The sequence below is a fragment of the Schistocerca serialis genome, chromosome 3, assembly GCF_023864345.2.
Source record: "Schistocerca serialis cubense isolate TAMUIC-IGC-003099 chromosome 3, iqSchSeri2.2, whole genome shotgun sequence".
In the NCBI taxonomy this organism is placed as follows: domain Eukaryota; kingdom Metazoa; phylum Arthropoda; class Insecta; order Orthoptera; family Acrididae; genus Schistocerca; species Schistocerca serialis.
This window is the reverse complement of record NC_064640.1, coordinates 461,351,027-461,376,311: the sequence shown is the minus strand read 5'-3', so window position 1 is coordinate 461,376,311 and position 25,285 is coordinate 461,351,027. Positions and strand designations below refer to the sequence as shown.

Here is a 25,285-nt window from a genome sequence, read left to right as displayed (position 1 = left end):
CGCACCAGGATCACTGTTTGTCACTGGTGGGGGTGGAACAACATGGAGTAAACACAGATTCTGAGTACGATAGCGTGCGGGGATCTGACGTCTCTGACATCACCAGAATAGCCTTTTCTCGAGATTTCTTCTTTTTGTCCTTAACTGCTTTAGAGGGATGTAACTCTTGCGAAGGCTTATGCACTGTGTAGCTAGAAATTGTAGAGGAGCAGGTAGCCCTGGGACCCAAAGTCAGGGGCTCCTTATACTGCCTGGTGCCAGAGTCGCTGGCCTATACATTTCTGGGGTTAGACACTTTGGTTTCAAATACTAAAACCATTTGAAACCTTCTAAATATGGGATATACCAAGCGAAATTCACAAGACGATCTTAGAAACAAAATCATGAGCCAATAAATTCAAAGGAATATGAAATAACAAGAACAAACAGCAAGGAACAATTATAGTAAGATAATATTTTTTTAATAAACAGCTAGAGAAACACGAGCAACATAACTATTTACAAACTTATTTGCACTAGCCACCAACTTAAGTCTATTCACAGTGAGATAAATAAAAGATGTAATAGTACATACTACCACACTACTGAGATCATGTGACCATGTCGTGTGGCACCACTGGCGCCTATGCCCCTCCGCCCATTGTCCACTGTGCTGTACCTACTCAAATTTTATTTACGCAACGCCCCTCAGTCATGCCACACATTATTTAAAGCATTTTAAAACTACGAACATATAACATAAAGTATGCAACATTATCCACGAAAAAGCGCCAAATCGCGAATATTCGATAAACGACAACCACAGCGCGGTATAGGTATAAAGACAGCGTAGTAATTTTGCAATGCGCATATTTTCATCCATTCAGTCTAGAAAATTTGCAGAGTATTTGTCACTCTTTGCGTGAGAATGATAGCCTCCTCTGTATCCCAGAAATCATTGGCCATAAACGTTGCGGTAAGTGTTAGAGGGTAGTCAAATGAAAACAAGGAAGATGAAAAAAAAGTAAACAAACTGTTTATTGTTTCAAAAGTAATCACCATAACTGTTAATACATTTATCCCAATGTGAGACGTGATGGTCAGTGGCCTCATGGAAAAATGTTTGCCGTGCTTACGGAACCATGATTGTACTCATGCGTGCACCTCTTCGTCCGCAGCACATCGACGGCCACAAATGTCTTTCTTCAGGGCTCCAAAAGTATGGAAATGGCATAGGGAGAGAGCAGGAGTAGATGGAGGATGTCTTAGTACTTCCCAGTGAAATTCCCGCCGCGCACTCCAAACAGTCTTGATAATATGTTGGCCCACATGTTGCCAAGAATTTTTCGAGTACGCTGTGGAACTTTCGATGAAAAGCCCTTCCCCATCCTCAATACAGTCCCGATCACTACACACACGATTTCCATATTTTGGGAGTCCTGAAGACATTCGTGGCCGTCGATTTACTACGGACGAAGAGGTGCACGCCTGGGTACAATTATGGTTCAGTAGGCAGGCGCAAATATTTTTCCGTAAAGGCACTGAGCGTCTTGTGTAACGGTTGGATAAATATACTGACAGCTGTAGCGGTTACTTTTGAAATAATAAACAGTTTACTTCATTTTTTCCGTCTGTCACGTTTCCTTATGACTATCCCTTATAATATTGACTTCGTCTTTATTTGGTAGACAGCCACCAGCTTCCACATACTGATATGGTTACTGTTTCGTATCTGACATGGACCTAAACCTTACCCACAATATCAAATTTGTGCACAATATAGACTGCAATTTTTTAAGACGACTGACGATAAATTCATTCTTGTGGTACGATTTGGTCAACATTCAACAAATGCGGCATCCATCTTGCACCAAATATCCTTATATTTAATTACTTGTGTAAGATACACTGTTCTCCTTCTTTTAATACACATTAGGTATCAAGTATTTCATATACCTTATCCAATTCCACCTTTCCGGGGTATTCATTTGTGGTTCTAATTTCTGGCACCTTCTTCAGGAAAAACCATCTTTACGAGCGATACAAGTTTAAATTCAGTCAACAATTTCTTAATTCTCGAAAGAGATAAACGTTTATTATAAATCTATATCAGTTTTGGATAAGTTACAAAAAGTTTTCGCTGATGAATTTGACGCTTGAGATACCCTTCTGTGCAGTTGTGCACAAACATACAGTAACGACAAAATTAGCGATCGACTTGGCGCAGTGGTAACGACACTGCACATCGCGGAGAACCAGTATTCAATTGACCATCCGGTACCCCAGACTTAGGTGTTCTGTCAGTTCACCTGAATCGATTGTAGTAAAAACACGGATGGATGTTTTGTAAAGGAGCTTTATGCTCCGTCGCTAATTTCCTGGACTTAGAGATGTAAAATTTCCTTAGGCTGCCGTAGGCTACCGTAACTAAGAGTAGACTATGGTAGTTTTCCTAGTAGCTTTGGTCGGTTAATGTCGTAACCCCACTACCCGTATTTTGGGTGTGGTGTGTGGTGCATACCTACCAGACGTTGCCTCACAACGATCGCTCTCTTTACGTATGCGATCAGTGTCTTATTAGATTCCCTTAATCCATGAATCGTCTCGAAACTGAGTGAGGATGTCTACAAATTGTGTGCGAAAAGTGCATTTTAAGTGTTGAACAATCTGGACGCTAAAGTAACGACATTAAAAGGTCAAAAACTTTTAGCAAACAAAAGACAGATCCACGAACTGTGTAGGTGGAAAAAAGCGGTGAACACAACCACAGTAAGGGGAAACTGTGATACACAGAAAAGACCGTGTATTTGTAAATAGTATGCAAATTTATGGCCAAAGTCCGTAGCGAGTGTACAAAACTGTTGAAATATCACAAGCGTATAAGTATTAGATGTACTGTCAATCTGAGGAATCCGCATAGAACATTGAGTAATGTGAAAACACGGAACATCTTCATGCTTAAAGTGACAGATGGACCAACACAACAGAAAATCCTAACAGAACACGACGATTGTATGAACGCTCTAGGAAGTGGAAATGCAGTGCGTGTGTGACGGGTAACCTAAGAAACATTTTTGTTCTCCATAGTAAGCGTCCTGTCTGTCACTTAAGAATAAACAACATTTATAGCAAAACTGAAATTGTCAATGTTTAATTCACGTTTTGTTCGAAAATTATTAATTTGCGACGTGAAACAGAGTGATGTAGTAGTAAAAGTAATGTAAACAATACAGATTTATCATATAGCACTAGAAAAAGCAATTTTCTCAACAAAAAGATAAAATATAAAAAATACGGCAAAATAAAAAGATATCAGACCTCGTTTCAATACTTCTTCGAACTTATATAAAACATGTTTATGCTAACAACTTTCGGACTTATCAGAAAATAACAAGAAACTGTTGTCTTTGATCACTGTTAAGTTCCATACTGCTCAGATTCATTTGAACCATCTCTGATTACTATGATTCAAATGGCTCTGAGCACTATACGACTTAACTTCTGAGGTCATCAGTCGCCTAGAACTTAGAACTAATTAAACCTAACTAACTTAAGGACATCACACACATCCATGCCCGAGGCAGGATTCGAACCTGCGACCGGAGCGGTCGCTCGGGTCCAGACTGTAGCGCCTAGAACCGCACGGCCACTCCGGCCGGCTGATTACTATGAAGAAAGTACAATTGAGCACAAAATAACAACAATGATTTTATATCCTCTTTATGTTTGTGCATGTAAACTGTGCCTCCATCAAAAGTAATTGACGTTACGCGATCAATTAATTTTTATTACCTATAAAAAAAATGGTTCAAATGGCTCTGAGCACTATGGGACTTAACATCTATGGTCATCAGTCCCCTAGAACTTAGAACTAGTTAAACCTAACTAACCTAAGGACATCACACACATCCATGCCCGAGGCAGGATTCGAACCTGCGACCGTAGCAGTCGCGCGGCTCCGGACTGAGCGCCTAGAACCGCTAGACCACCGCGGCCGGCTTACCTATAAAATGCTACTTATATTCTGAAAGGACGCGAAATACACAATCGATCAACACTGAATGATGTACGGTTCTAATTATGTGCAAGATAAACAACCAAAGAAACAAAGAGAATTCCTCCGCTCCCATTTTCCCTCTTACACATTTATTTATGTTTCTTTCCCTGACAATTCTACCAATACTACCGGTAATCCTACCATTTACTAAGTGATTTATGTACTGCACCAAAACTATCCAAAGCAGTTTTAGTATAGCGCAACTCTTCCTGGCCATCAACAGGGCTTTAAATCCCTGTCTGTGTTTTTTCATTTACAACACATACGACGTCCGACCATCAGGATTTAGATTTTCCGAGATATCCCTAAATCGTTCCAAGTAAATCCCAGAATGGTTTCTTTGAAAAGGCATGGGATATTTCCTTCCCCATCAGTGAAATATACTGAGCTTGTGCTCCGTCTCTAATGACCTCAGTGTCAATGGGGCGTTAAACAGTAGTCATCCTCCTTCCTTTCCATCCTTTTTCTTTTCCGACGAAAACAACATTTTATTAATACCAACGCTGTATCTGTGCTATGAATCATTCCTCCTGTCCTTATAATCCCATTCACCCTCTTACCAGTCCATTCCCCTAACTTCCTTCAACCTTGAACCGAACGCATTACTATGCACTCCTCTACACTTCGCCATTCTTCATCGCTCGCTCCATGAATATAGAAGACTGCTGGCAGCTGCCCTGTTTATTTGCGTGACTGAGTAATGTGTGTTGCAGGTGCGAGGTGGCGTGTCCGAGAGACTGCGAGGTCGCTGCTTGGGCCGCCTGGGGTCCGTGTCGCCCGACGGAATGCAACCCTGATAACTTATGGTTTCCGCAAGGTGGGTACCTCCAAGCTCGTCCTCACCCTGTACCTGAGTATCTATCCCTGTTGTTGACTCTAAAGATCTATAGCCGATAGCATTCTTCATGATTAGAGAAACTGCAAAATGTTGATTTACACACACACACACATACACACACACACACACACACACACACACACACACACATTAGTGCCCTGACTCACGACAAGGTCTAGGCATGGTTTGCCCAACAAGGAGAGAAGAGGTGGAACGCTATAGCTTGTTATCACCACACTGTGCTTGTCAGGGGTAGATCTCTTATTAATGGTCCATAGAGTGAAGAGATGTTTCAATGCAGATAGTTATCCGTTCGTCAGCTGGGCATGTTAAGTTATCAGTCCCTTTGCTGCTATCTGTGAAGTTCTCGCGGAGCCTTTGACTTCGTCCTCTACAATGCAAATAACAACAAGCGCATTCACCACGTCATATTTAGCTCCACAGCGCTGCCGAGGGAATTGTGTGTCTGGCGAGAGAACGAAAAATTTTGGAAATACGTCAAGTCAAAGAGTCAACTATGCTGGACACAAGTAGAATTTTTATTATTATTATTGTTTATATGGTGTGTCTGAAGGTTTACCACATTTAGCGGTCTATGTTTCTATAGAATTAAGTAACAGTAAGTTTTCTCGTTATCTGACACTTTCAGATGAGAGTTGGCACACAAATGGGTCTTTTCCACTTCTGGGAACCTAAACTGAAAATAGAGGCGTAAAATTCAGCTAAAACTTCTGGCTTGAATAGGGTAGGCGAGTTCTCTAGCTAGTTGGCCACTAGTTGCTGGGGAACTTTGTAACGATGCCATGGTCGTGGACGTGCTGTGCCTGCATCGTTTGGTTCTCGAATGACGTGTCGTAGACCTTCTATCCAGTTAAAGATATTGCAGGCGTGGTCGCGTATCCACTCAATGAGATGTTTATCTAGTAGTCACCTGTGTACTGCTCTCGTACTCATCCACCATAGGAGTTCTAAACTTCCCTTATGGCATTTCTGTTTCAGGATTTGGTGTTCTTTTATACTTAGGACACAAGTTGTCTCCATAGTGAGCTACCGTATAGTAAGGTGGATTGTACAGTTGCATTGTAAGGTCGATGCTTGTTTAAATGATTGAGGTCTCTTCTGAACAACATCAACGTCAGGGGTTGGATCATCTTAAGCTTCGTATTCTTCTCCATTATATGAGTGGTAATTATAAGTTCCTAATTTAATCAAACTGCAAGATATTTTGCTTGAGCCTTCTAAGGTATTCTGTCATCGTTTATCATTAATCTCGTGTCCAGTATTGGCCGTAATCTTTGTAGCTCGGATGGTAGGCCCAAATTTCGAGCCTGTCCAGTTGCCGCTGCATCTGTGGTAGGTTACGTTCCATAGTTTAAAATGCCGTATCATCGATGTAGGGGCTCGTTGACACTTGATTTTCCAATAGTACATCATTTATGTAAATATTAAAAAGTAGAGGCGACAGAAGAGAGCCTTGAGGGATACCTGCAACGGTATATTTATTGCCAGATGTCTTGCCCTTTAGTGGGACGAAGGGCTTTCCATCGTGCATGAAGGTACCCAATAACTCCACATAGCAATCTTAGATACGACTGCTTGTTAAAAGTCTCTCCAGGACCTTCTGGCGCCACACTTTCTCATACGCCTTTTTTCAGTGTCTAGTGTTGAGGTGGATCTAGTGAAGGTATGAATGCTGTTATCCGGATGAGTTGGACTTCCACAGGAAACTTCACTTGGGAGCCGAGCATAACGCTGTGTTGCTCCAGTTGGGCAGTAATTCTATTGCGGAGAACCCTTTCAAGTATTTTTTCCATCATTGGTAACAAACATATCGGTCGATAGTTTTCAGATTTTGTATTATATTTTCCAGGCTGCGGAATCGGGATGACTTGAGCTGTATTCCAGGTTTCGGGAAAGTATGCTAATAAATACAGCCGTTAACTATACTTCTAGGCAGCATTATAAGCTTTAGTGACAAATGCTTAAGTTCTGCACTGCCGATGTAATCCTTTGCGTCTAAATTATTTTTGTTTTTCTGGATAATTTTCTTACCTTTTAAGGCGTCATCAGCGTAGGTCGATCCTGTGACAATTTCCGTGGAAATTTAGTGGTGAGTAGCGTCACCCTTTCCTCTTCCTGTCAGAGCTAATGTTGTGCCTTGGCCGGAGATTGAGAAGTCACCGTCTGCCGGTAATAGACGTTTCCGCAAAGTTCCGCCTTCGCTAGTGAGTCATAAACAAGACCTTTTATTGCACGTTTGGCAGGTGTGGGTTGTCTGTGGCCTCTGACAACTTCCCATTTTTCTGTTGTGTCCAAGAGGAATTAGGCCATCTTGTTTGCTCAACATCTCTGCCTCCATTCTACTGCTCGTTGGCGAAGTTACCTTGATAGGCAGTTCATTTCCTGCCAGTGAGCCGGATTTCTGTATCACTTCCATCTTCTTCTGCTCCAGGTCCCTTGGATTTTTAATTCTTGTAATCACGGTGCAAATGGTTCAGCGTTCAGATCTGAAATCACAAAGGTGGTCTACACTATTTTGTAGCTGTCGAGATTTTGATGCTGAACAGTTGGATTCTCTCGTCTGCGCATTCCTTGGAGTACATGTTCCGTTTCGGCCTGACATTGTTAGTGAAGTAGGAGCTGAAATTGTCCCAGTTGATTCGCTCGTTAGGCGAGGTTTATGTGAAAACCCTCCTCGTTCAACCACTCCAACGACCGGCAAATTATCGGAGGCTAGGTCATCAATGGTCTTCTGATGCAGATTAATATAGAGGTTTTTGACGATGAGAATATCTAAAACATCCGACGTTTAATGACAAAAGTAAGGAGTCCTGGTTGGATGCGGTGGTCCATGCACAGTCACCTCTAAGTACTGTTCCAGATCATACAGGAGTCACCCCTTGGGGTTGATCGTAAACGAATCCCAGGCCGTGTTCATCGCATTCAAATCGTCTCCAAGTAGTGTCTTGTCATACGTGTGGAGTAGTTGGCGGAGGTCATTTGGAATGAGGCAGGTATGCGACGAGTAGAACTACTCCCCAACCGGCATGTGGACTGTGACAACTACCGCTTCCCAAGACATCATTGGCGGTAAGTCCTTAATAGAGTGGATGAAGGTGTTCTTGGTAAATACCGCGGTGCCTTCTCCCCTGCAACCAAGTTTATTAGTCCCATAGTCCTGCTTGTTCCGGAGTTTGAGCGGCGTAGTTTCCACTGAATGCGGCTGGAGAATAAGTAGGACGTCTAATCCCTAGGTGTGATGGATTCTCAAAGTTCCACTTCCGTGTTTTGAATCCGTTAGCATTCCATGTACAGAAACGGATCTGAGTGGTGCGTTCTCTTTTAGCCATTTTATGGTGAGACGAACGCTTTTATAATACCCTCAACGAGGGTAAGTATGCTTGTACGTTTTTGTTGGAGCATTATCAACAACTTCCGAATGTCCATGAGAACGGGCGTGATAGCCCCTTTGATGATAATGAAATAGTTTTCAAGTCAGGGTCTGCTAGTCGCGAATATGTCTGTCGTCTACTCTGGGAGGAAGCTCGTACTTACTGTCAGTACTGCTGATTATGAGGTGATTGTTGTTGCTGAGGCTGCTGCGTTTCGTGTGCTGGCTTTTGGCGTTCCTCAGAAAGTTGGTAAGGTCCTTGAATGTCGGCATGACAATTTTTGTGCGTCTGGGTGGTTGTGATCGGGCAGCGGCTCGTCGTTCGTGGTTGTGGAGCGGTTCTTTGTATGTGGATAGCTTCTATACGAGACACGATCCTCCGGTTCACAACTGCGGCATTTATCTATAGCCACCTTCGGCATTGTGGTCATAAGAGTGCTGATAGCCAGCGCAACGCACACAATTGGCGGAAGATGTTAGTATTTCCCCCTATGCTTGAAGAGCTGGCAGCACTTGCATTGGGATGGTCCCTCCTTCCGTATAACGTCTTCAACGCACATTCTAGTGTATATTTTGTGCCACAAATGTGGCAGCTGTTTTTGTCCTTCGGCAGAATCATGAAGTAATTGGGAAGAGGACACAAATCTTTGGTAGTTTCTTCTCGCTGCTTCTACTGGTAGACTGTGGCTACAGGAAATCGTTTCTCACGTACTGCTGTCGTCAGTTCGTCTAATGCAACTATTTCGGAAAAACCTTTCAGCAGCTTCTTTTCTGGAAGTTGAATGTGAAAATGTCGAGCTTGTTTTATTGGAAGAAAGCTGTAGCTGAACCGTGTACGAATCAAAGTGATACTCGATTCTGTTGAATTGGTAAATATCTTCTATTTCGCCCATTATGTATATTTTCAATACAACACTAATTTCGTGGTATATTTCTGTATAATAGATGGTGACTGAGATATTTTCTTCAGTGGTCGTGGAAATCATCCAACGATGGTTCCTGTTCTGGTGGTGGAATGTGCTATAGATCCTCCTGTTCGTCATCTACATCTACATCTACATCTATACTCCGCGAGCCACCTTACGGTGTGTGGCGGAGGGTACTTATTGTACCACTATCTGATCCCCCCTTCCCTGTTCCATTCACGAATTGTGCGTGGGAAGAACGACTGCTTGTAAGTCTCTGTATTTGCTCTAATTTCTCGGATCTTTTCGTTGTGATCATTACGCGAGATATATGTGGGCGGTAGTAATATGTTGCCCATCTCTTCCCGGAATGTGCTCTCTCGTAATTTCGATAATAAACCTCTCCGTATTGCGTAACGCCTTTCTTGAAGTGTCCGCCACTGGAGCTTGTTCAGCATCTCGGTAACGCTCTCGCGCTGACTAAATGTCCCCATGACGAATCGCGCTGCTTTTCGCTGGATCATGTCTATCTCTTCTATTAATCCAACCTGGTAAGGGTCCCATACTGATGAGCAATACTCAAGAATCGGACGAACAAGCGTTTTGTAAGCTACTTCTTTCGTCGATGAGTCACATTTTCTTAGAATTCTTCCTATGAATCTCAACCTGGCGCCTGCTTTTCCCACTATTTGTTTTATGTGATCATTCCACTTCAGATCGCTCCGGATAGTAACTCCTAAGTATTTTACGGTCGTTACCGCTTTCAATGATTTACCACCTATGGCATAATCGTACTGGAATGGATTTCTGCCCCTATGTATGCGCATTATATTACATTTATCTACGTTTAGGGAAAGCTGCCAGCTGTCGCACCATGCATTAATCCTCTGCAGGTCCTCCTGGAGTACGTACGAGTCTTCTGATGTTGCTACTTTCTTGTAGACAACCGTGTCATCTGCAAATAGCCTCACGGAGCTACCGATGTTGTCAACTAAGTCATTTATGTATATTGTAAACAATAAAGGTCCTATCACGCTTCCCTGCGGTACTCCCGAAATTACCTCTACATCTGCAGATTTTGAACCGTTAAGAATGACATGTTGTGTTCTTTCTTCTAGGAAATCCTGAATCCAATCACAAACCTGGTCCGATATTCCGTAAGCTCGTATTTTTTTCACTAAACGTAAGTGCGGAACCGTATCAAATGCCTTCCTGAAGTCCAGGAATACGGCATCAATCTGCTCGCCAGTGTCTACGGCACTATGAATTTCTTGGGCAAATAGGGCGAGCTGAGTTTCACATGATCTCTGTTTGCGGAATCCATGTTGGTTATGATGAAGGAGATTTGTATTATCTAAGAACGTCATAATACGAGAACACAAAACATGTTCCATTATTCTACAACAGATTGACGTAAGCGAAATAGGCCTATAATTATTCGCATCTGATTTATGACCCTTCTTGAAAATGGGAACGACCTGCGCTTTCTTCCAGTCGCTAGGTACTTTACGTTCTTCCAGCGATCTACGATAAATTGCTGATAGAAAGGGGGCAAGTTCTTTAGCATAATCACTGTAGAATCTTAAGGGTATCTCGTCTGGTCCGGATGCTTTTCCGCTACTAAGTGATAGCAGTTGTTTTTCAATTCCGATATCGTTTATTTCAATATTTTCCATTTTGGCGTCCGTGCGACGGCTGAAGTCAGGGACCGTGTTACGATTTTCCGCAGTGAAACAGTTTCGGAACACTGAATTCAGTATTTCTGCCTTTCTTCGGTCGTCCTCTGTTTCGGTGCCATCGTGGTCAACGAGTGACTGAATAGGGGATTTAGATCCGCTTACCGATTTTACATATCACCAAAACTTTTTAGGGTTCTTGTTTAGATTGTTTGCCAATGTTTTATGTTCGAATTCGTTGAATGCTTCTCTAATTGCTCTCTTTACGCTCTTTTTCGCTTCGTTCAGCTTTTCCTTATCAGCTATGATTCGACTACTCTTAAACCTATGATGAAGCTTTCTTGTTTCCGTAGTACCTTTCGTACATGATTGTTATACCACGGTGGATCTTTCCCCTCGCTTTGGACCTTAGTCGGTACGAACTTATCTAAGGCGTACTGGACGATGTTTCTGAATTTTTTCCATTTTTGTTCCACATCCTCTTCCTCAGAAATGAACGTTTGATGGTGGTCACTCAGATATTCTGCGATTTGTGCCCTATCACTCTTGTTAAGCAAATATATTTTCCTTCCTTTCTTGGCATTTCTTATTACACTTGTAGTCATTGATGCAACCACTGACTTATGATCACTGATACCCTCTTCTACATTCACGGAGTCGAAAAGTTCCGGTCTATTTGTTGCTATGAGGTCTAAAACGTTAGCTTCACGAGTTGGTTCTCTAACTATCTGCTCGAAGTAATTCTCGGACAAGGCAGTCAGGATAATGTCACAAGAGTCTCTGTCCCTGGCTCCAGTTCTGATTGTGTGACTATCCCATTCTATACCTGGGAGATTGAAGTCTCCCCCTATTACAATAGTATGATCACGAAACTTCTTCACGACGTTCTGCAGGTTCTCTCTGAGGCGCTCAACTACTACGGTTGCTGATGCAGGTGGTCTATAGAAGCATCCGACTATCATATCTGACCCACCTTTGATACTTAACTTAACCCAGATTATTTCACATTCGCATTCGCTAATAACTTCACTGGATATTATTGAATTCTTTACTGCTATAAATACTCCTCCACCATTGGCGTTTATCCTATCCTTGCGGTATATATTCCATTCTGTGTCTAGGATTTCGTTACTGTTCACTTCCGGTTTTAACCAACTTTCCGTTCCTAATACTATATGCGCACTATTTCCTTCAATAAGAGATACTAATTCAGCAACCTTGCCCTGGATACTCCTGCAGTTTACCAATATTACGTTGACTTTTCCTGTTTCTGGTCTCTGAGGACGGACGTTCTTTATCAACGATGATAATGTCCTCTCTGGTAAGCCGTCAGGTATTTTATCGTTTCGCCCAAGGGGGGGTCCCTCTAACCTAAAAAACCCCCGTGTGCACGCCACACGTACTCTGCTACCCTAGTAGCTGCTTCCGGCGTGTAGTGCACGCCTGACCTGTCTAGGGGGGCCCTACAGTTCTCCACCCAATAACGGAGGTCGATGAATTTGCAACCATTATAGTCGCAGAGTCGTCTGAGCCTCTGGTTTAGACCCTCCACACGGCTCCAAACCAGAGGACCGCGATCGACTCTGGGCACTATGCTGCAGATATTAAGCTCAGCTTGCACTCCGCGTGCGATGCTGGTTGTCTTCACCAAATCAGCCAGCCGCCGCAAGGAACCAAGGATGGCCTCAGAACCCAAGCGGCAGGCGTCATTCGTTCCGACATGTGCTACTATCTGCAGCCGGTCACACCCAGTGCGTTCAATAGCTGCCGGAAGGGCCTCCTCCACATTACGGACGAGACCCCCCGGCAAGCACACCGAGTGCACACTGGCATTCTTCCCCGACCTACCCGCTATTTTCCTAAGGGGCTCCATAACCCGCCTAACGTTGGAGCTCCCTATAACTAATAGGCCCGCCCTCTGTGACTGTCGGGACCTTGCCGGAGAATCGGCCACTGGCCCAACAGGCGAGGCATCCTGTGGTGGCTCGGAAACGATGTAATCACCACTAGGAAGCACCCCGTACCTGTTGGAAAGGGGTAAGGCAGCTGCCACGCGGCCAGATCCCACCTTCGCCTTTCGGCCAGGCACGCGCGAGCCCACCACTGTCCGCCATTCACCCTGGAGTGATGGCTGACCGGTAAGATGCTCACTGCCGGAAGACGCAGCGACATCAGGGGTTCCATGCGATTCCAAGGCCACCGAAGTAGGCATAGGTCTCACCACAGTTGCCCCAACGCCACTACGAGCCGACGCCTGCGCCTCGAGCTCGATGAGCCTAACAGACAAAGCCTCCACCTGCCCCCGAAGAGTGGCCAATTCTCCTTGCGTCCGCTCACAACAACCACAGTCCCTACACATGACTATGTTTACCCTACAAGCGAACGGTGTACTCGCCTTATTAGCAGCAGGAAATCGAAGTGCTCTCTCACTGACGGTCTAACCGACACTGAGCTGTTCTAACCAAACAAACAAAAGCCTGTACGATACGAGGGTCGATAGCAACGGCGATACTGTACACTACACTGTTATTAAAATAAACGGTTGTGTCTAGTAGGCACTCAAACACGCAAGAAATTACAAAAATAAAATAGTAACTACCCAGATAACTGAAAATAAGTTGTACCTGTTTGAAGCTCGCAAAAATGTGTAACAAGCGAACGGTGTACTCGCCTTATTAGCAGCAGGAAATCGAAGTGCTCTCTCACTGACGGTCTAACCGACCTTTAGCCCTCGCTTGCGTGAGGTGTTGAAGTCGATTTGAGATTTGTAGTGTCTTTGCTCGTCGTTTGAGTCCGATGTTCATGTGCCAGGTTTGTGCCGGTGCTTATATTGCACCGTTGTGAAGCCATCGTCGTCGATGTTTTTCTGTGCAACCTCTTCATGTTTAAGTCTCAATCTTCATGTTCCATATTTTGGATCAGTCTCTGTTCATCGTCTTAGTCTTTGATGTTGCCGACATCTCTGTGGTGTTCCATTTCTGTTTGTCGAGTAATTCCTCGAGTTGTTGAAGGGCGATTGGTGGGTGGCTGTCGTGGGTCGTTTTCTGTGTGTTACTTCCCTTGTCAGGTCGTAAGTAGTGCACCAGTTAGCTGGCGGCATCTCCTCGGTCAGTTTTTCGTGGGCTGCCTTTTGCAGGAGTCTGTGAAGCAGTCAGTCGTAATTTCTGCTTCCGCCGTGGGACCGCAGATTTCCTCTTCTCGAATGGTGAGTGGTTTGCCACCTTGAGTGGTTTTGATACCAGTTAACTTAAACACGCTCGCGCGACTAGCTCGTACCTCTCTGGATTCCAAACGACATGTTGCACAGAAGTTGCCAAGTAACGTTTGTTGTGATGACTTCATTGAGACGCGAGGTGAGGCCCCCTGTGAGAAGGGCAAAGAAATTTCTTCACATTCTGATAAGGCTGACGATGCCAAAAAGGGTAGCGGTCGTCAGATATCCTTGCATAAAGCTATAACAAGCGCTACACAATAATATGGTCTGCTAGACCAAACGCAAGACCTTGGGACTTGACTGATGGCAACCACCAATTACATTTCTCACAAAAAGAAAGATAACAGTGGCAAATTAAACAACTAAGCATGTGACAACCATGTTCGTTACTTTTGGTAAGTTACAGGGAAATCGATAAACAAAATATTCAGTCAACTAAGTCGTTGAAAATCCAGAGTGCTGGACAAAGTTCTCTCTCAAAATTTATTCGTACAGTAAAATGGTGTTCGGTCCTGCAAGAGGAGTTTCATTAATAGGCACCAGGGAACTTGCTCGTGAAAAGCGCGCTTCTAACAGTGCAGTGTGGAGAGTACTGGTGGAGCAGCAGTTACACACTTTTCATAAACAATGTAAACAAGTAATGAGGCTAAATATCTTCAATCCAGAATTCAGCTCTTTGAATGAATTATTGTAACCCGTCGACAGATACCGGTGATAGTCACTTCGAACAGTAGCAGTAACGACATGTTGTTGCTTTAAGGTGTAAGTTCTTTGGCCGGCCGAAGTGGCCGCGCGGTTCTAGGCGCGCAGTCCGGAACCGCGAGACCGCTACGGTCGCAGGTTCGAATCCTGCCTCGGGCATGGATGTGTGTGATGTCCTTAGGTTAGTTAGGTTTAAGTAGTTCTAAGTTCTAGGGGACTAATGACCTCAGCAGTTGAGTCCCATAGTGCTCAGAGCCATTTGAACCATTTTTTTGTAAGTTCTTTACGTCAACAAAAAGACTAAATATTTATTCTGACCGTTAGTTCCTAAGCTCAAATTAATCACTTCAGGAGTTCAGGATTTTATACCATCTCAATAATTTTGACCATTAAGGTACGAAATACGTTGTATTCTGCAAATATATCGATAGACATCTGAAACTACGATGATAAGTCCGCATGTCACTGATGAACAAATACTTGTTGGCTTTGTTCAGTACGCGCCACAATCTTGTCCACTGCTCTGTGAATATTGGCAAGTTCCTTTCTTTCATGTCTCGGAGTATCCGTGATGTCGCAGGAGTCAAACTCGCGGCGTTGGCCAGAAACCACATGCCCTTGACGACGTTCAGCGCAAGAGACAGTTTACGCAAACGTTAAGTTGCTTGATTTGGGGGGGGGGGGGGGGGGGGAAAGGGGGGAGGAAGGGACCACAGAACGTCATCAGTCCCATTACGCGAAGTACTATTTAACGGATTTAGTTGGAAACGTTTACTAGAGGAGCCACGTTAATTGTCTGCACCGCTACATTACGAAGTCAATGTAAATAAGAGTCGCCAGTGTCTCTTTAACCCACGAGACAGGGTGAAACTTCACAAAGGAAAGATTCCGAGGTCTTACCACTGGAGTGGAATACGATCACCGCTAACAGTTCAGTACACCAACGTCATTAGGCTGTTAGTAATTGCCGACGATAATTACCACAGTAACAAACAGAAAAACAGTTCAGAGTCAATAGGGAACGAGTCACATCAAAACACCACTCTTCACAAAGACACAAATATTATCATTGTGACCAAGTTTACAACAGCTACGAGTTCTAACGCACAATGGTTAACCAATAAAAAATTGCTTGATGTTTCTCCAACACCACGAACTTGAGACAAAGTGATCATAAATGTCTGACAACCAAGAACATCACGAGGAGGTATCTGCTCCAATGACGTAACAAGACTTTTCATTGTAGTATCAATACGTATTAGAGCTATAATGACAAACAGGATTATTAGTAACAGAAAAAGTAAGATGAAAACGACCTCCTCGAAACACAGTTTGACCTTTCAAAACATCAATTGAAACAGACGAACTAACGTTCATACACTACTGGCCATTAAAATTGCTACACCACGAAAATGACGTGCTACAGATTCTAAATTTAACGGACAGGAAGAAGATGCTGTAATATGCAGATGATTAGCTTTTCAGAGCATTCACACAAGGTTGGTGCCGGTGGCGACACCTACAACGTGCTGACATGAGGAAAGTTTCCAACCAATTTCTCATACGCAAACAGTAGTTGACCGGCGTTGCCTGGTGAAACGTTGTTGTGATGCCTCGTGTAAGGGGGAGAAATGCGTACCATCACGTTTCCGACTTTGATAAAGGTCGGACTGTAGCCTGTCGCGATTGCGGTTTATCGTATGGCGACATTGCTGCTCGCGTTGGTCGAGATGCAATGACTGTTAGTAGAATATGGAATCGGTGGGTTCAGGAGGGTAATACGGAACGCCGTGCTGGATCCCAACGGCCTCGTATCACTAGCAATCGAGATGACAGGCATCTTATCCGCATGGCTGTAACGGATCGTGCAGCCACGTCTCGATCCCTGAGTCAACAGATGAGGACGTTTGCAAGACAACAATCATCTGCACGAACAGTTCGACGACGTTTGCAGCAGCATGGACTATCACCTCCAAGACCATGGCTGCGGTTCCCTTGACGCTGCATCACAGATAGGAGCGCCTGCGATGGTGTACTCAACGACGAACCTGGGTGCACGAATGGCAAAACGTCATTTTTTCGGATGAATCCAGGTTCTGTTTACAGCATCATGATGGTCGCATCCGTGTTTGGCGACATCGCGGTGAACGCACATTGGAAGCGTGTTTTCATCATCGCCACACTGGCGTATCACCCGGCGTGATGGTATGGGGTGCCATTGATTATACGTCTCGGTCACCTCTTGTTCGCATTGACAGCACTTTGAACAGTGGACGTTACATTTCAGGTGTGTTATGACCTGTGGCTATACCCTTCATTTTATCCCTGTGAAACCCTACATTTCAGCAGGATAATGCACGACCGCATGTTGCAGGTCCTGTACGGGCCTTTCTGGATACATAAAATGTTCGACTGCTGCCCTGACCAGCGCATTCTCCAGATCTCTCACCAATTGAAAATGTCTGGTCAATGGTGGCCGAGCAACTGGTGCGTCACAATAGGCCAGTCACTACTTTTGATGAACTGTGGTATCGTGTTGTAGCAGCATGGGGAGCTGTACCTGTACACGCCATCCAAGCTCTGTTTGACTCAAAGCCCAGGCGTATCAAGGCCGTTATTACGGCCAGACGTGTTTGTTCTCGGTACTGATTTCTCAGGATCTATGCACTCAAATCGCGTGAAAATGCAATCACATGTCAGTTCTAGTATAATATATTTGTCCAATGAATACCCGTTTCTCATCTGCATTTATTCTTCATGTAGCAATTTTAATGGCCAGTAGTGTATATTCAGGAACCACATCCAAGATATTACATTGCAGATACAATTACACTACCATTTTAATAAGCGTTCAAGAGCCGTTCTCGGAGTCTTACTGTATCATTACACGGCGTCATCCTTTCAATTATATCTGTGTATATGTATCAGGAGCCAAGGCTTGTAACATTGGTTGCTAAGGTTACCGCGAGCGACGGCGGAGCGTCCGGGTGACATCGAGCGAGACAGGCCTGCAGTGTCCGAGCGTGCGCGAGGTGCAGCCGTGTATGGATGCGGTGTGCCACGAGTGGGTGGTGGGCCAGTGGAGTCCCTGCCAACTAATCGCGGGCGTGCGCCACTGCGGAGAGGGCCGCCGCGCGCGACTCGTCACCTGCCGCACCATGTCCGGGGTGAGTATTCTACTGCACCATCCTCTTGTTGATGTTGATGATGATGATGATGATGGTGTAGTCGTCGTCTTCGTCGTCGTGGTCGTGGTCGTGAGTCCGAAGTTTGGTTTGCCTCCAATGTTGTTGATTTCCCGGAGTACTTCGACATAAACAACGACGATGCCCAAACCTTAGTTAATGGCGGAATAGGCTGCACGTTCCGGTGTCCAAGCACAGATACTAAGAAATGATTTCACTTACCAGCGCAACTTCTAGTTTTTTTCTGCAGAAGGTACAGTTACACTTATATCTTTACATTACATACAGAACCTCACAGTAGGATATATTTTGACTTTAAAATATTCTGCGAACTAGGTCCAAGATATTGTAGACACCAGCCAATCCCAATAAAACTAATCCACTGGTAAGACCATTATGAAATCCACAAAGGAAAATGAAAATCTCTGGAAATACGTAATATTTATGTGGATACAAGGACACGCGGACATAAAATGTAATGAAATATTTGATTACCTAGCGTAGACCACCACGCAAAAGTCACACTTAAAAAAATATTATTACTCCATCAGATCTCAAGACTGCAGAACTTGAACAGCAAGACGCCAATGAGTAGACGAATATCAATCAGCGGTCAACAATAAAGGAAAACATTTTGGATAAATGCAGCCAAACATATCCTGTCCTGTCCTGTTTCCACATAATTACGGCAAATAAAAGTTTATATGCTCCATATTTCGTGTTGGGTTGAATCACGGCTCATTTCCAAGCCATCTTGACCGAACACACGTCCTGGATGAATTATAGTGAGAGAATGTGGTGGAGTAACAGTCGGAGGTATCAATTACATTTTTTTCGAATATAAACTACATGCAAACCAGTAAATTAATTTCATGCAACAGCTCATCAGATCTCATCAACCATTAGCAACTAATCTATCAGCCCTATTTTATCAAAATAAGGTATTAACTTCCAACTAATTAGGAAATTTTCAAATAAATGTAAGAATACCAAGTACAACGCTAGAAGATTCCTAAGTCACTTCGGGATGGTTAAAAAAAGCGGGGAAGGGGAGCCTAATTTGTTCCACCTCTCCATGTTAGTCTATCTTGTGCAAGCATCTTCATCTTCTGGTAACTGCCACACCCCGCCCACATTTGAACTTACATACAGTATTCAGAGGCTTGGTTTCCCTCTATAGTGTCCCCACCTCCCAACCTCACATTTTCCAAAATTCCTACAAGGTCGTCATGAAAAATAATGTCTCCGAATTTTTTATGTGAAAACTCTTAAAGATTTTTAAATAAAATAAACGTTATTTACATTCTACATCTTTATTCTTCATGCGTACATATTTGCAGCCTTCTGCTGCTAGAGGGCTGGGATTGTGCAGTGTAACATGGCGGTGTATAACGTTACTATGTCGGTGCGTGAGAAACAGCGGGTTGTAATCGAGTTTCTAACCTCAGGAAACGTTCATCCACGCATGGAGCGCCCTCTCCTCCAGCATGACGATGCCAGACCACGCACGGGTGCTGCGACATCTGCAGCAGTGCGACACCTTGGGTTCTCTGTCATTGATCATCTTCCATAGAGCCCCGACTTGGCCCCATCTCATTTTCAGCTGTTGTAAAGACTTGAAGAACACTTTCGAGGACTTCGTTTTGATAGCGATGAAGAGATGCAGGCAGAGGTGAGGTTGTGGCTCCGTCAACAAAGTCTAACATTCTACAGTGACGGTTTCAGCAAACTGGACTTTCGTTGGGAGAAATGTGTTCATCGCCAGGATGGCTATGTTGAGAAATAAATAATTATGTCGACATGGAGAACAAAGATGTGAAATGTTAATAACGTTTGTTTTATTTAGAAAGCTTTATGATTTTTCACCTAGAAAATTCGGAAGAAGTACTTTTCAGAACGCCATCGTGAACTCAATATTCCTTGATGAGTCCGAATGCCACTAACAAAACCCTTCTTTTCGTCTAGTTCTGACATAAATTTCTTTCTCTCCGATTCGATTCGGTATATTTTCATCAGTTACCCGGTCTATTCGTGTAATCTTTAGCACTGTGCTGTAGTGCCACATTATATTTTTGTCCTTATGAAACTCTTTATCGTCCACGTTTCGCTCTGTACATGGCTACATTCCTGCAGAATACCTTCGGATAAGACACTGTAACATTTAAAAATACGATGTTAAAAAGTTTCTCCTTTTCAGAAGCAGTTTTCTTAATATTACCAGTCTGAATTTTATGAGTGGCGTTCAATAAATAATGCAACACATTTCTTTTTGTCGGCCAATTTAGGTTAAAAAAATGCTGAACTTCTCGTGGAACATTATGGAATATTTCCGCTTCAGCCCCTATAGTTTCATGAAGTTCCGGTAGGTGGCGGCGCTATAGGAAGCCTTCAAAATAGCGTCTGTAACGGAGGTGTGTTCCAAGAAGAGAAATGTCATTAAGTTTCTTTTGGTGGAAAACCAGAGCATCACAGATATTCATGGACGCTAACAGAATGTCCTCGGAGTCCTGGCAGTGAATAAAAGCACGGAGAGCCGTTGGGCGGGTCGTCTGTCATCATCGCAACGAGGTCGCGCAAACCTGTCCAATCTCACGTCTCTTGCCGGCCGTTTTGGTCGAGCGGTTCTAGGCGCTTCAGTCTGGAACCGCGCGACCGAATTCTGCCTCGGACATGGATGTGTGTGATGTCCTTAGGTTCGTTAGGTTTAAGTAGTTCTACGTTCTATGGGACCGATGACGTCAGATGTTAAGTCCCATAGTGCTCAGAGCCATTTAAACCATCTCTCGTCTCTTATCCCAAGAATAAGTTGAAAGCCGCACCCTTAGCCGGTATAGTCATAACAACAGGGGGTTATTCTGTGGTTATTCTGTTTCATGTCATCACTCATGGGGCAACAATCAACTCTGAAGTGTATTGTGCTACCCTCAGGAAATTGAATAAACGACTTTAGCGTGTCCGTCGCCACAAAATGCAAACGAACTTCTCCTTCTCCGTGACAGCAAAAGACCTTACACAGGTCTGCCCACCCGAGAGGAGGTCACAAAACTTAATTGTACTGTTCCCCTCATCCACCCTATAGCTATAATCTCGCACATTCCGACTCCCATCTGTTTCGTCAAATGAAGGATGCACTTTGCAGGAAGTAGTACATGGATGATCTGGAGGTTGTTGATGCAGCAAGACGTTGGCTCCGGCGTCGATCGATAGAGTGATACCATGCGGGCATATGGGTCGTTCCAGTAGGTGGCGTAAACGCTTCTTTTTGAACATAGGTTATGTTGAAAAATGCGGTTTTGTAGACAAAAGAGTGGGAAATAATATGGTATGTTGGAATCCTGAATAATACCAATCTCTTTCCCAAAAAAAAGTGTTGCATCACTTATTGAACGCCCCTCATATATCTTCTCTACGTCGAAAATCGTAAGTTATTATGCTGCCTATATATCAAAACTCATTTCCTATTAAAATTGTCTCATTTCCTACTCTCATTCCTTCATCATCGCTTGACGTTATTTGAATACATTCCATTAATCTTATTTTACCTTTGCTTATATTCTTCTAATATATTTTCAACACGATACCCATTTCGATCAACTGCTCTTCCAAGTCCTTTTCCAGCTCTGGCAGAATTAAAATCTCATAGTCAAGCCTCATAGTTTTTCTTTTCTCTGAACTTCAATTTCCTTTTCATATTTGTCCTTGGTTTCATTTAATGCTGCCTGAATACACAGTTTGAATAATATCTGGGATCTGTCTCACTTCTTTTCAACAGTTACTTGTCTGTCATTGCCTTAGACTCTTATAAATGCAGTCTGTTTTCTGTACAATTAATAGATAACCTCGCAATCCCTATCATTAATCCCTGCTACCTTCAGAATTTCATAGCGTATTCAAGTCAATATTGTCAAAAGATTCCTCCAAATGAACATGTGCTATAAACGGAGGTTTGCTTTTCTCCAACGTATCTTCAAAAGTAAGTCGTAGAGTCAGTATTCCCACGCGTGTTCCTACATTTCATCGGAACCGAAACTAATCTTCCGTGCATATTAAAGGTAAATTCCTCAGTGCGGCTGCTACGTCTTCTGATTAAAGTTATGTTTACTGATTCTCATTACATTTACCACTGGAAGAACGAGCTCTTGTAACCTGCAGGGTTCGCAGAAAAAGGAAATAATTAACTCAGCCGGATATTATCTTTTTCATCTACAGACATAGGGCGTTTTGACTTTTCTTCTTCGAGAAACGTTATGAAATTTACGTACGGTGAATGGAGATTGGCTAACAATGACGTATGTACAAGTAAAACACTAGTGTTTCTTATGGTTAACTGAATTAAAAGGAATTTTTGCACTTCACTTCGAATTTAAACAAACATACTGTAGAGTGTTGCCAGTGTACGAGGTGATAAATGAAAGTTTACGGCAAAATTAATTGCTAATTGTATTAATGTGTTGTAGCACTTTGGTTTCGCGCAGACTGGGGAAGAAGATGGACAAGCTGTTTTCTAACAGGGTGGCGCACCACCATGTATCAGCTTCAAAATTCTACGCGTCCAAAATCCCCCAACAAACTACTGTTAGAGGAGGGCCTATTGCGTTCCCACTTCACGGTCTATATTATTTTCTACGGGTCACGTAATGAAGACAGTTTAGTCTGTGGAAGATCATGATTTAAATCATTTGCGTAAATCTATTCCTACGGCAATTGACCTAATAACAGCATGAGTATCATCTACTGCTTGATCACAAGTGCGGTCAGTGATGCCAAATAAATATCCAGCTGCGCACCAAATTATGAAGAACACAATAGTAATATCTGGGAGCAGCAACATCTGACGATATGAAGATGCACAATCCTAATAAATTGCTATTGAAAGATCTCCAGAGCTCATGAAAACTATTGCTTAATTTTGTTGGATGCAAATTATAGTGAACTAATATTGGATATCCGATAAGGAAAAGCATGAATGCTCACAGAATGTTTGAATTGGACTTGAGTGTAACAAAAACGTTGAAAAGATTCAACTTGTAGACAACTAACGAGAGACTTCTCATCCTTTCTGATCACTTTCTTAGAAAAATTCAAAATCCGATTTTCAGAATGATATCTCTCAGCTACTTACACATTGCTTATTAAGGAGCGTAAAATAAAAGTGGTAAGAGTTACGTCAGAAACATATAAACAGTCATTCTTCGCATGCTCCATTCGTGTTTAGAACGGGAGGAAACCTTAACCCTCTCCTGCCAAAACTATGAAATACTGTACCAAAGGGTTAAAAATTAGGGGTGAATGTTACCAAAGCAACTAACAACTGAATACTGCGTTGTCACACACAAATTTCTTTAATTTATGTACAAAATACGAGTGGTACTTTTGAGTCCTGTCAGGGTATGATCAGGTGTATTACTTACTATCACTTTTGGGAATAGGTAAGAAAAACTAGTAGAGAGCTTATTATATACATAAAAACCCTCACAGTAATTCCCTTTCACCTCACCAGGACTCACAAACTCTTATGACGTAATGAACAACACAGTGGTGGGCACGACAGCCTGTCTTTTGCTGCCATCTTGAACTATGACAGCCAAATAATTTATTGCGTTACAACAGTGGGGGACAGACGTCCCGACAGGATGCACATGAATCAATTCTGCTCCATACTGTTTTAAAACACTAGAAAGCGTAAGAGGCTTTCAAATCCCGTCGGGCGAGAAAGGGTTAATACACAATATAATATAATTAAGGGAAGCAAATCATTTTGCCGTGATTTTAGTGATACAGATGAAAATTAAATTATCAGGAAGGAAGCTAGTAATGTTTCTTGATTTTTACCGTCTTTCAAGTTTTATATCTTTCTCTATTGCAATAAAAGAGAAAAGTGTGCAAAATTGTATGATTTCAATACTTTAACAACGAGTAAAAAATGGGCCCATGCCAACCCAAAATACGTGACCGTTTTCTACTGTCACCAGCAGCTTAGCCTAATTGTTTCCACTCGTAGATATTATACGTATGATTTACAAAACTTGTCTCAGTGGCCACGTAAAAGTAATGAATATAAACTTAACATATGAAAGGAACAATGATTTCAGTTGGAAGACTCACTATACAATGAAACAAATAGTACTCATGGTTCCATTCTTGTAAATTTGGATACGTATACGTTTAAGAAGTTTATTTTTTCGAAAATGTATATTTTACAGTGCCAAAGAAAATAGAAAGACTCATATACTGTGACGTTTACCAACTTCCTCGGTATGATGACCAAATTAACAACATATGTGAGTCTAATGGGAGCCTAAATGGAACAAAATTCGGCAGTGGTCTTGATATTCATTTATGTGTGGCTAAGCTTTGCATATACTGTAAGTACGTCACATTTCACCTTTGGACCTAAGTTACAGCCCATAAGCAGTACGTGGTCATTAGCAAGTTGGCCAATTTCTGTTAAATAAACAACGTTCTACTATAAGAGGTATACTTACTTTCTATGATTTAAACACAGAACAAGACATCAGCCCATTGAACCGATGAGGCTTGTGCGACGACACGCGCAAACAATACAGTTAAACAATAATCGGTGGCTCCTGTGTATCTACATTTAAAGAAATTAATATTTTTGAGCTCAAATACAAAGTTTTATCGACATTCGCCCTAATTAAATCAATTTTTACAAGCAAAGTACCCCTTCATTCACACTGTATTCTTAAAAGCTAAAATATCAGGTTCAGGAAATCGCGGAATGCTGCGTCATCTGCCACAGCAATGGAAAATACTTTGACACCGTACTTCTGTGCTTCTACCCTCTTGCAGGTAATTTAAATCAATTTTTACAAGCAAAGTACCCCTTCATTCACACTGTATTCTTAAAAGCTAAAATATCAGGTTCAGGAAATCGCGGAATGCTGCGTCATCTGCCACAGCAATGGAAAATACTTTGACACCGTACTTCTGTGCTTCTACCCTCTCGCAGGTAATCCTGTGCTATTGAGAAAATGTGGTTGACGTTCCGTTCTGTGACTACGCAAATAATCTGTTTCTGGTAACACAGTTTGAAGTCTTTTGATAACGAACAATCATATTTGAAGTGGTAGCCCCTAACTTTATCAGGAATGAAAGAAAACTATTTTAACTTTTTTTTTACATTTTAACGTATTTGAATTTCACGTGTACTCAACACTTCTATTTGTAGATATAAAGCTAAGCTATAATTTAAAAAAAGAAACGCTTTGCTTTCAAAACATGTAAATTTTTGTTAAATTTAATAGAATTTTTCTACAAACAGTGTGACTCCGTACCTAAAATAGTTAAGAACTTCAGCTATATATTCCGATGCCT

At 42.7% G+C, this 25,285-nt stretch overlaps 1 protein-coding gene across 7 annotated transcripts in view; it reads left to right on the top strand.

Moving 5' to 3' along the window:
- Positions 1–25,285, top strand: part of LOC126470365 (thrombospondin type-1 domain-containing protein 7A-like) — a 1,214,159-nt gene that overhangs the window by 875,471 nt on the left and 313,403 nt on the right. For all 7 annotated transcript variants that reach the window (XM_050098173.1, XM_050098171.1, XM_050098172.1 and 4 more), the window contains 2 exons: positions 4,750–4,853; positions 17,721–17,929. In XM_050098173.1, coding sequence (XP_049954130.1) covers positions 4,750–4,853; positions 17,721–17,929 — 313 coding nt within the window. The remainder of the gene's footprint in view (positions 1–4,749; positions 4,854–17,720; positions 17,930–25,285) is intronic.